At 37.1% G+C, this 12,309-nt stretch overlaps 1 protein-coding gene across 2 annotated transcripts in view; it reads right to left on the minus strand.

Annotated features, from left to right (window-relative positions):
- Positions 1-9,865: 9,865 nt before the first annotated feature.
- The window catches only part of dync1h1 (dynein, cytoplasmic 1, heavy chain 1), a 96,968-nt gene continuing 94,524 nt past the window's right edge, over positions 9,866-12,309 (minus strand). For both annotated transcript variants that reach the window (XM_072568489.1, XM_072568491.1), the window contains exons 76-78: positions 11,830-11,998; positions 11,006-11,133; positions 9,866-10,177 (exon numbers count right to left, since the gene is read on the minus strand). In XM_072568489.1, coding sequence (XP_072424590.1) covers positions 10,049-10,177; positions 11,006-11,133; positions 11,830-11,998 — 426 coding nt within the window. In that variant the 3' untranslated portion in view covers positions 9,866-10,048. The remainder of the gene's footprint in view (positions 10,178-11,005; positions 11,134-11,829; positions 11,999-12,309) is intronic.

Genomic DNA, 12,309 nt, shown 5'->3' on the forward strand with positions numbered 1-12,309 from the left:
CAGAATACTTTCCGAGCCTTTGCATTACCCAGTCTCCAACCACTTTTTGACATCATGTGGAGTGAATCAAATTGGTTGACAACTTGTATCTGTAATGCTAGGGTCCGCTGAAGGAGGTTGAGATGAATCATCTATTTGACACTTTTTTTTGCTGAAGATTGCTGCAAATGCTTCAGCCTTATCTTTTTGCACTGATCCATTGGGCTCTTCCATTATTTGAGGATCGGACATTTATTGAGTCTCCTCCTTCAGTGAGTTGTTTAATTATCCACCACCACTCACAACTGGATGTGGAAGGACTGCAGAGCCTAGGTCTGATCCATTGGTTGTAGGATCACTTAACTCTGTCAATCATTTGCTGCTTATGCTGTTTTTGTACTGAACCAGAGTTGATCTCCGGGCTTGATGGTAATGGTTGAGTGGGGGAAATGCTGGATCTTGGTTGCAGATTGTGCTGGAGTACAGATGTTTAATATAGTCCAATGCTACCTTCTCAATAGTTTGTTCTCTCTATCATTGTCTCTTTCTGAAATTTTGATTGTCATCTTTTTCCCTCCCTTGACTGAACTAAGCTAGACTTTTTTTTTCCTCTCAAAGGACACAGCTTTTGAGTCATTTCTCCTCTGATAATTATAACTTTCTGTTGACTGACTAAAGTATTGCTCAAACTTGTGGAGTATCTCTCCCAGAATCTTGCTGGCTTAGATCTTTACATGGAGCTCCTTGATTCCATTGATGCTCTGCATAAATGTTTGTTTTTGGTGGATGGTTCACATCTATGCAGTATTCTACATTTTTAGATGCTAGCCTTGTAGCCATTCCTACAACTTGGCTAGGGGTGTAGCTAATTTGGAGGAAGAATTTTTCAGCATTATTGCCAGACCTCCATTCCTGAAGAAAGGTTATACTTGAAACGTTGATATCTCCACCTCCTGATGCTGCCTTCCTTGCTGTTTTCTTCCAGCCTGCTGCTTGTCTACTTTGGATTCCAGCATCTGTAGTTCTAGACTCTTGTCAAGGCCTATAACCATTGCTGTATTCAGTGTTCTTGTGATATTGTGTGAAGTGAAGTGAATCTAAATGGCTGAAGACTGGTCACACGATCATGGATGACAGTGCTTTCTCAGCTGCCTGTAACAATGGAATTCGCATATTTAAATATAAGTGGCATACCAGTATCTTACAGTTTAATTTCAGTGGTGGGGAAGTTTTTTGGAAAGTTATTCAGATAGGTGGTAGATTTGGTTTGATGTGGAGAAATGTGAAGTATTGTAACTAAGGGGTGCAAGAGCAACTCTGGTAGATCTGTGGACATGGAACAAGACATAACTAGGAATGGTGATGGCAGACTCTGGGGTATTGACCATAAGGTTTTCTTTGGCAAGTATGACAATGCCAAGCTGTTGCTGATTGATCAGTTCTCCCTATTTTGGCACATAACATCCAATGTTAATGAGGAGCACTTTGCAAGGCTGACCGGGCTGCATGTGCTTTTCATGTTTGCATCTGGTTCCCAAGTCAATACTGAGTTGGTCTTCCAATTTTTGTAATGCTTTGAATGGCTGTGGTGGGAATTGAACTTGCGACTCTGGATCATTTATTCCTGGTCTCTGGATTAGTTATAAAGGTAAAATAAACACTTAACTACACCCTTTTCGTTAATAAGTTTGAATTGTTACTGAGTCTCCGAGGAGATGAAATTTTCTAATCTATAAAACTCATTTACAATTTTTATAATTCATGAATCTCAATCTCTCCTCTAGTGTAAATCTAGTGTCTAAGGTTTCTTGTATTAACTCTTTCCGCCTTTTTAACTTTCCATTGTTGACATATACAGTTAGTTCTTTTTTATCTGGCTTTAATGCATCTTTTTAACAGGGTGCAAGAACATAGTGCAGGAGATCGACGTTTTAGGCATATTCCCTTCATCAGGAATGATGCTTTTGGGCTGGGGTGACAGTAACTGAGAATGTAATAGGTAGATGAAGGTGTTAAGGTTGGAGGAAGGGTGGAGTGGATAGAAAAAGTGATGGAAGGTCAGGAGGGCAGTGCTGAGTTGGAGGCTTGGGACTGGGATAACGTGGGGGGAGGGGAAATGAGGAAACTACTGAAATCCACATTGATTGCATGTGGTTGCAGAGTCACAAGACAGAAGATGAGACGTTCTTCCTCCAGGTGTTGGGTGGTAAGGGTTTGGCGATGGAGGAGGCCCAGTTCCTGTATGTCCTTGGCGGAGTGGGAGATAGAGTTTGAAGTGTTTGGCCATGGGACGGTGGGGTTAGTTGGTGCAGGTGTCCTATACATGTTCTCTGAAACGATCTGCAAGTTGGCATCCTGTCTCCCTGATGTAGAGGAGACCACATCAGGTGCAATGGATACAGTAGATGACGTTTTGAGGTACAAGTACATTTTTGACGGATGTGGTAGAATCCTTTGGGGGCCTTGGATGAGATGAGGGGGAGGTGTGGGCACAGCTTTTGCACTTCCTGTGGTGGTAGGGGAAGGGGGGTGGGCGTGGATCTGACTAGGGAGTCACTGAGGGAATGGTCTCTGGAACGCTGATGGGATGGGGATGGAAATATATCTCTGGTGCTAAAAATGTACACCATATTCTAACTGTAGCTTAACTAATGTTTGTATTTAAACAAAATGCTTTTATTCTAAGGCCTTATTATTAAAATCAAAGATTCTACTGGCATTTTGTGAAAGCATTGTCTCATGGTTTAGCTTTCTTTCGCAATGTATTATCTCTCACTTACCCACATTTAATTGAACATGAAGGTGGAGCTCATTATGACCGATCAACTTGCTGCACCATTCACTAAGATCATGGCAGAATATGTGAATTTCACTAAAGTATATGCCTTTCAAGTGCTTAGCAGACATCCTTGATGTTTTCCACACTCTAAATTTTGTATTGCCAACAAGTATCAAGATTTTGTTCCTTTTAAACTCTAGTCAAATCACTTTGTTATACAGAAGCAGCCCCAAACCTGACTCCTGGAGTACACCTGTTCCACCCTTCTTGAATTTGGGAAATATCTATTTGCCCATATCTCTCTCTTTTCTTCCATCATTCAAATGACCACCATAAATGTCAAATTTTATGTTGAACATGCTTGAATATTTTTTGAGTAAATTACTTGTAAAAATCCAGTAGACGGTTTAGCTCCATGCATGTGCTCTGCTAGCCTTGAGATCATGACTGATCTGTGACCTAATTCCACTTATCAATAGATTTGATGCATGAGGCAGATATTGTTAGCGAACAAAAACTTTTCAATATCAGTTTTTTTAAAGCTGGGTGAAAAATGCTGCATGTGGAAGAAGGCTACCAGATTTGAACGTAGGATTGTTTCCAAACTTAACTCTTGAAAGCCTTCTCTAATAATTTGACTCTTAATCCTCAACTTCTTAATGAGCAGTAACAGTTTCTCTCTATATACCGTCAATTCCCCTGAATGAAAACCTAATCAAGTGTTAAATCAACCCTTTCCTATGTAAATGCTAGAAATATAATCATAGTTTGTGCAATCTCCTTGTATTTTAACCCCTAAATTCTATTAAGTCAAAGTGGTGTGTCACCAAGTCCAATTTGATCCTTCCTAATTTGGGATTCTCAGTACTCCAGGTGTAGCCTAAGCAAGGTTTTGTGTAGCTGAAGTATAAATTTGTTAAGGAATACACTTTCTCAGAGGGCAAAAGAACAGGGAACTTCAGAACCTTTCAATAAGTATGTGAATGAGCACTAATGCTGGAAGGCAGGTTAGTGTAGGTAACCAGTATTGAGTCAATGGGTCGAAAGTCTCATCCATGCAGTATGAATCTTTGAATTTCAACTATTTTAGCCATATAGCTGTAAAGGATGTATTCTGTTGGCCTTTTTGATTTATTTTCTGTTCCTTTTTATCATGTTTTAACAATGTAGCCTAAACACCCCTTCCCCTCCCCCAAATCTGTCTGGACTTCCAGTATTTCTAACTTTTACTATTTTGCAGTATCTACTGTTTGTTTGTTTTATCTATCCAATCACTGTCACTTGAATTGCAATCAACTTGTCAAAGACAACCTGCCTTGGATTTAAAAAGTGCAGAAACTTGACATTAAAGCAGCACCTGCTCAGCAGGTGAAAGTTGATGAAAGTTTGCAACCTGAAATGCCAGACATGCCATGATTTCACAGCATTTTTGTTTACAACTAGTGCCTTTTTTATTACCGCAGGAATTTTCAAATGCTTATCTGCAATTATTTGTTCTAAAGATTTGTCAACAATTTGTTAGCTTAGCTGGTCAAAACATCAGGTGCTTTATCCAACTTTCCCTTTTTGATCGAGACGAGCACATTGTGCAAGTAAATGTGTTTGAGCAGGATTTGAAAGTGTGCTCAGGGTCTCTCCTGTGCCTTATCTAGCATTTTTTTCCCAACAGCTTTGGATAGATATCACTAGAACTCTGTGACTTATCCATTTTCTATTGCAATTTTTTTGCTTGCTGAACCAATGCCAAGTTCTCGTGTGACTTAAATTTTATGTTACCTATTAACACCAAACTGTCTTTTAAGAGCATTTCACCAGTCAGTTCCATAATCCTGGTTTGATGAACCAACCAAATAGTGCAACATGTTTTGGGAAGATGTTTTTTTTAAACTGAAATTTCTAACATTCCAAATTGTTTACAATGAAATTTAAAATGAAGATATCTTTTACAAATAACGCATTAAGATTCTGGAATCCCTTGAAAACTTTGGTATCAGCCAAAAGCCTGGGCTTGGTCAGGTATTGTAATTTGACTCTATGCACAATTTCTCAGGTTGTGTTGATAACATTTATAATGGTTAAGCGATCTTTTCTTGGCCTCCAACTTTGCCCAACTTCTTTGAAAGAAAGGGAGGAAAACTGCAATAGTTCTATTCGGGAAAAATTTATATCCAGTATATTTCAATGAGTTATTAGAGCGAGTATATTTGTATTGTCTTCAACTTCTGAGGGAAGTAAAATACTGTCTCAGTTACTGCAGAGCATTAAGAGATATGCTCGTATTTACTTAACAGAATCTGAATGTGTAGCTAAAAATTCTGAAAAGTCTTTATTATAAATCTATATATTTTAATATGAATTAAATTCCCAGCTCAATGAAATAAATAATCAAACTCAAGAGTTTGACTTGAAATATGATTGAGATATGATCTTGAGGGACATAAGTAATTCAATACTTTTGTGGAATGGTCAGTCTTTTATAAAATGTTGAATTTTGGTTGAAATGATTAATATCTTTGAAGTGTCAATTCATGCATTGATATTTTGTTTGTTTTAACTTATTGGGAGAATGCATGACTTTATTTGTGTGCAGTTGCATTGTTGAAAAAACATTATGTGGAATTGTGACACCATAAACCTTCACTCTGGAGCTAATTACTGGGTCTCATTGTATGTAATTATTTCTAATCAATTTTTTTTCCCCCAAAATTTTAGTGTTGGCGACTTGGAAAATACGTCCAGTGAATCGGAAAGAAGTCAAAGTTTTCTGCTAGATACTTGCACTGAGAAGATAAATGATCAGTCTTATGCTATTGTAGCAAATGACAGAAAAAAGTTGCAAATAAGACATTACAAACAATCCTTGCAGGCAATCTTTAAACCTGTGTAGTTATAAAGAGTTAACATACATACACATGGAGCCTGCATTCACTACTGAAGTGATTGTACAATCTTCTAGTGAATCTGAAATACCTTCTAACAGAATATGTGATTTAAAATTGCCAACAAGATATGTCTCAAATACCAAACTAAAGCCATTTGGATTTGGGGATGCTGACCGAATCTCTTGCTGAAAACAACTCTGTTGGAGGAGAACATGGATTTATGAGCATGCTAAATCTGCAAAGCTCTGGGGGAGATTATCTTGGTCATCAAGACATCCACCTATCCTCAGGACGAATCTTAAAGACTTCTCATGAAAGATTTCATGAAGGCACGTTCACGCCAAAGAGAAAACATGGGTCTGGGTGGGTTTTGGAGGGTTGGTGTGAACTTGTTGGACTGAAAGGCCTGTTTTCACACTAAGTCATCTAATCAAACAAGTACAAAGCCTATCTTGATGAAGTTTTTAATTTGAAATGTGTGCGCTCACTATATTGTTGGGATAGACTGTTTCACTGCCCACTTTTTCTGCACCTAAGGATTGGAACAATAAGTCTAAGCTCAGGTATAGCTTGGGAGCTTAAGTCTCTCAATACGTTACCAAAGCAACACTGCCTCAGCCAAAGCAGAGGCTTGTTTTATACTATTATGTTCTTTTCTATTTACCTGAAATAGTTGGCATTTTATTTTGCTGTGGCAAAGTTCCATTGTTTGTACTCAATCTTCTAGTACACGCTAGAGTTTTGGCAGGCTGGAATATTAACGTTTAGATCAGAGTGGTGCTGGAAAAGCACAGGTCAGGCAGCTGTGAACTGTTAATGGGGGGGAAGATTTGTTTTTAAACTGTAGGGCTTACAACAAGGAGAGTAAACATGGAAAGTAATCAGTTATTCTGAAATGGAAAGTAATTAATTTCCAAAAACCAAAAGGTGAAAGTCTTTAGGTTTGGAGGAGACCTGGCTAGGGTCACAGGCAAGTTTGATTCTCTCCTTCATTTTGGAAGATGCATCTTTTGTTGTGCTGTCTAAAGATGTTTCTATTATCAAAAACTCCACAGCCTCTTTCAATGACTTAACACCAAGTTAACCAAAATTTTAAGAACCAGCCAGATATCACTGGGATCATAATAGCTCCAGCTAGGCCATTTTCAAAAGGTGTTAAGAATTGACAAGTATGGGGTTGCACTTGTGTGCAGGCTGAATGAGACTAAGATATTAAGTTCCCTCCCCATAAGGGCATTAAGTACCAGGCTAAAACCAACAAACCCTCTGCACTCTTGAGACTTAAGCATTTGTTTCAACTATGCATTTAGAAATTGATACTGTCATTCGGCTCAGTTTACTGAGTGAAGCAGTACTGCTTGTACACTCAGTATCATAATTTAATACTAAATATTTGAATAATATGCAATAATTTAGTGGATTAGGGAGTATGAGATGTTGAGAGATTGGGTTAGTTAGTCAAAAGATTTGCTGATGTAGTCAAAGGTAATTCATCATGAGTAACAATACAAGGCGAAAAGAGAAAATTCATTTGTGTAGAATGCCCAGGTCTCCATGGAAAATGGCAGTTTGGTAATAGGTGAGTCTATGTTTGTATTGAGCTTCAACAGTGCAAATTTCTTCCTAATTTCACTTCGTCAGTCCTGAGATATGGTCAAATTGAAAAAATTGAGTGTGACTGAAGAATAAATGCCAGCATGGAATAGGAAGAATGCTTTACTTTGGTACAGTTATCCTATGTAATATGATTCCTTCACTGTTTTAGGATGAAGAGGATATTCAAATGTATCTGAGTGAGAGTAACTGAGCTAAGAACGGATTGCAGTTGTACACAAAGCTGCAAGTTGAAGATTTCCAAAATTAGTTTGTATTGAAACATATGGCACGGCTAGCCATTGTGATCAGACTAGAAATGCCCTTAGTCACAAATCCAATACTTAAATCAGAAGTGGAAATTTACACAATTGTTGCCTGTTTCTCAAACAAAAATAATTCTCTCATTGTTTGCTACTTCCCTTTTTTGTAAAGGAAACCATTTTGTAGAATGCAGCACTAAATATGGTGGCTCAGCCTTTTTGCAAGAGCAATGCCCACCTTTTAATACCTTTTCTACCCCTCCAAGTCCAACAACAACTTTCCTCCTCAAATGATTTTCCAGTTATTTTCACTTCCCCAATTTACTTTATGCTGCTTTTTGTTTTACAAAATGGTGTTCTTTGGTTCGATATCATTTCTCCCATACAATTTTGAACACCAAAGCTACCATCACCTTGCTTTAAAGAAAATAGTTAAGTGGACAGATTTGAGAAGCTACTAAAACCATGTCTCTGGAAATTATCCTGAAGACAAGCCACACCAGTAGAAGTAGGCCATAATAGTCAATTAATAGCTCCCACTTTCCTGCCTTTTCACATAACTGAACATTAAAGGAATTCAATGAAGGGAATTTAATGATAGTCTGATCACTGATCAGACTGTTTCCCAAATGAGGACAGTGATAAACTTTGAGAACATAGCTGGATGTGTGGCATATTAAGCAAGAGGCAGTATACATTCAAGATGTCTATCATGGCAACATTTGTTCATATAGTTTTCTTCTCCAAGCTTGAATGGTACTTAACTTTACTAAAGAAAAAATCCTTTGTTTCCATGAGACTTGTCACTGAATTCTGCACAGCTGCTATTGTTACACTTAAATTCCAAACATGATTTAAAGAAACCTGGCTCAAATTATTGCTCACAGAAGAAATATTTTTGTTTAAAATTTCACTTATACTTTTGAACGTGTCTTTCAGGTTTCTTACTGGTTGCAATGCAGTGATGCCAACAGCATGGCTTCAATTTCCACATTAGCTAAAGTCTATCCACCTTAACTCACCAAATCATCTCTCGAGATTAGCCATTTTGCCAAAGAACATTATGCATGAAACATTTTAGCAACAGCTGAAGCTAAAGTTCACCAGTGTACTGTAACTCATCGGCACCACAAAGCACCAGCTTTGCATTCCATATCATTTAAGGATTTTCTTTTTAGAATGATTCACTATTCTTTCCAACTTTAACCTAGTCAAAAAGCTGGCAATAACTAAACTACATTGGGCTCAAGATTGGGGAAGGGTATTAAAACAACTTAAAATTGCTAATATTAATGGTATGCTTTTGAACACTTAGGTATCACTGGCCTATTAAGCAAAGGCCCAAGTTAGCCTGGGGTTTGGATTTAAATCCCATCACAGCAGCTGAAATTTGAGTTCCATAGGAATGGCTAACCTAATAGTGCCAATAAAACGATTGCTCATTGTCACTAAAAAATCCACTTGCTTCACCAAGGTCTTTTTGGAAAGAAAATCCTTACCTGGTCAACCCTACACAGACTCCAAAGCCATAGTATTATGGCTGACTCAGAAGAATTAGAGGGGCAATAAATGTTAGCCTAGCCAAACTCAAACAAATAGAAACACAAGGGTATGCTATTACCAGAACTAGTTTGACTTAAATGGAAAAGTTACTAACAAATTGTTAACACTTTGCATTTGTGGTCACATTTCCTTTCCTGTTTAATACAAACTTACTTTTATGCTAACTGCAGTTAGAAACTTTCAATCATGTACATTGAAATGTATTACTTAATATTGTGAATAACCAAAGCAAAAATAAACATTGAGTTGGGTTTTTTCTAGCTTCAGTTTTTGAGATCAGAGTACAAACAAAACTGTAGACAATATAATTGCACTTTGCAGTGGAGTGCACATAAGGATGTAAAGTTTCTTACACATTAGAAACAAACAGGAAGCAGCAAAGATCAGAGGTGGAACAATAAAAACTAAAAGTAGCAGTTTATCTCCAGTCACTTCAATGTATGTAAGTCAGATTAGAAGTTTTGTGGTCCAAGGTTCTATCTAGAAACAATGTAATCAGAATGCTATAATCTCATAATATGACTGCTGTAGTAGTACACTGATAAACAGTTTTATTTTAAATGTTTCAAAAGAAAATATACAATTATTTATTCTTGAAACTGGCAGAAGCATCCCCCCTCTCTAAAGGTACAGAAAAGGGAGGAAAAAGAATGAACTAGAGACACAAACAACCTGTCATGCAACTCTCTAGTATCTCTCTGGTATCTCATCACCAGACATACTAATATAACTCAATTTTTCCTATAGAAAAGGATATGAAATCCAGAAACATTGGGTGTGAATTTAATGAGAAAACAGACTCCAACCATGATGCATAATTTTATTCTCTGTAAAACCAATTAAAATACATTTTCCAACTCTCTGTAGCCATGCCATCTTGTTTATGGAATGCAAATAAAATTGTTCATTACTTTGAAAGGATTACTACAATTCAGTTCTAAACAACACCACATGCAAGGGTGTAATCTTTTTCAAGCAAAAATTTCTATTTATTCTGTGCACAGAAGTGCAACACCACGCTCATAAAAGCTGCGAGAGTCTTCCTTTGTAGCAATTTCAAAGTCAACAGTGAAGATCAGATCAGCACGAGTGAAGTTTAGATACACTGGAAGTGTCACCTGTGAAGTGAAATATGCATGTTAGAATGATAAACTAAAACCTTAAACAGATATTTACTTAAAGCATGGTGGAAATCAAAAGAAATGCTGAAACACAACAGGACAGACAGCATGTTTGGTGAGAATAGATACTGAATTTTGACAGTCCACATTTTCAAACATTCCCTTTTTCTCCAAATTTTTACAGTATGAATTGCTTCAGACTATGCACAGTGTAATATCCATAAGTAAACACTTTCAGGGCACAAAAACTAACTATGAATGTTCTAGTTTGACAAACTAGAACAATGTGGAAACTGAACACCACTCAAATATAAAAAGGATTTAATTAGTGATAGTCCCAGGATACAACTCATTTAAATAAGTAATCTTTAATACAATGATCTAAACTTTATTTTGATAGGCAATAGTTGTTGAACATTTTCATGGTGCATAATTTTTCTGCATAGTCTTTTGCTGGCAATCTGTGACATGAGAGATCAGGGTAAGTACTTTGCTTTTTTAAAATCTCAAAAAATTGAAGCAAAGAGACTTGTAATTTTTTTTGAAATGCCAGAAGTTCCTCAGCAATAAACTTACCACACCCTTCAGATGTGACTCTACATTTTAATATGGAACTAGACAGCAAAAGTGCCAACTTTGCTAAAATAGTGCAACACCACATAACATGCTCCTAACTTTGTTTTAAATCGGGCATCTTCTCTTGCCTGCTACAGTATTTCACATACTCTTGATATTATGCTGACAGTATATTTTGGGCCAATATCTTACTGAACTCTGTAACCTTCTGTGCAGGTTATATTAAGTAAATGAGAGTAATTTACTCACCACATTAGCTTTCCTTTCGGCATTGGTCTCCTTAACCCATCGAAGTTGTGTAAGAGGCAGTTCAGTGGATATTGAATTGGACAAAGACAGCTTGTTGTTATGACAAGTGGCACCCTGAAGTGTAAGGCCTAGACAAAGGAAAGGTGATGTTAGCTTTTGTTTGGATCTATCTTTTTAACAAGGTTGCCATTGCATTTCTAGTGTAATTTGCCTTTTATATACGGATAGGTGCAGAAGTGCAAGTGGAGCCTCAGATTACCACATTAACCTTCAATTCACTGACAATTCAAAAAGGATTTATTTATTGTACACGGCTTACATATAATATGCAATGTATGAAGCCAGTCAAACATTATCTACTAGCCATACAAGTACAGATTGCAGTTTTGCGCAAGTACTTTTTTTTTTGCAGATTGTGTAACTTGCATAAGATTAATAACTTTTAATACAATAGTCCCCTTCACTCCATGTTGTTGTTGCGCCAAGTGGACAGCAATTGCAATGAGATGGAGACAAATAGTATCAGCTGGACAATCCAAAGCCAGTTACTGAATCAAAGCTATTAATATTACTAAAACTAAATGATTTTAAACTGCTACCTGTCTTCAACATGAAATGAATTTAAATTCAGGACTACACTAGTAAACCCTCTCAGGCGGAGGTGGAGGAGCGGAATTACATCCTAAAAAGAAATTCCAAATTGAACTGGTGTACATGTTTAAGAAACAGAATTCAGATTTGTGACCCAATTGTGTCTATTTTGAAACATTGATATATAAAACAAGATATATCTAATATCATTGCTGAAAATGACTTGCACTAACCGGTTATACCAAAACTGCAAGCATCCAATACAGCATTCTGGTTATTTGTGACAGTGACTTCGAGCCGAAGTTCTTCCAATGACCAACTGTTTGCCTGAGCCACGTATTGTCTTGTAGCTGTGATATAAGCCTCTGGCACATACAAGCCACCCAAGCAAACGTGGATATTCTGCAACCAATAAAAAAAATTGAGATATGGGAAAATATTTTGTTTAGCATAACAAAACACTGGTCTATATTCTTCAGTTACGAGCTCAATTGTTTGTTAGAAAAGACTACTACACACCCACTAGAATGAACTAAAGTCTTACCTCACCAAATAAAAGTAAAATACTACGGATGCCAGCAGGCCTGGCAACATCAATGGTCAGAGAACATTACAAGTAGACAAACAGGAAAAACAATTCCTGTTCAAGTCCAATGGGTCATCTTCAGAACTCAGTGCAGTATGCTGAAGAAAATTTATGTTGGATTTGTAAT

This window comes from Chiloscyllium punctatum, chromosome 4 (genome assembly GCF_047496795.1).
Source record: "Chiloscyllium punctatum isolate Juve2018m chromosome 4, sChiPun1.3, whole genome shotgun sequence".
Lineage (NCBI taxonomy): Eukaryota > Metazoa > Chordata > Chondrichthyes > Orectolobiformes > Hemiscylliidae > Chiloscyllium > Chiloscyllium punctatum.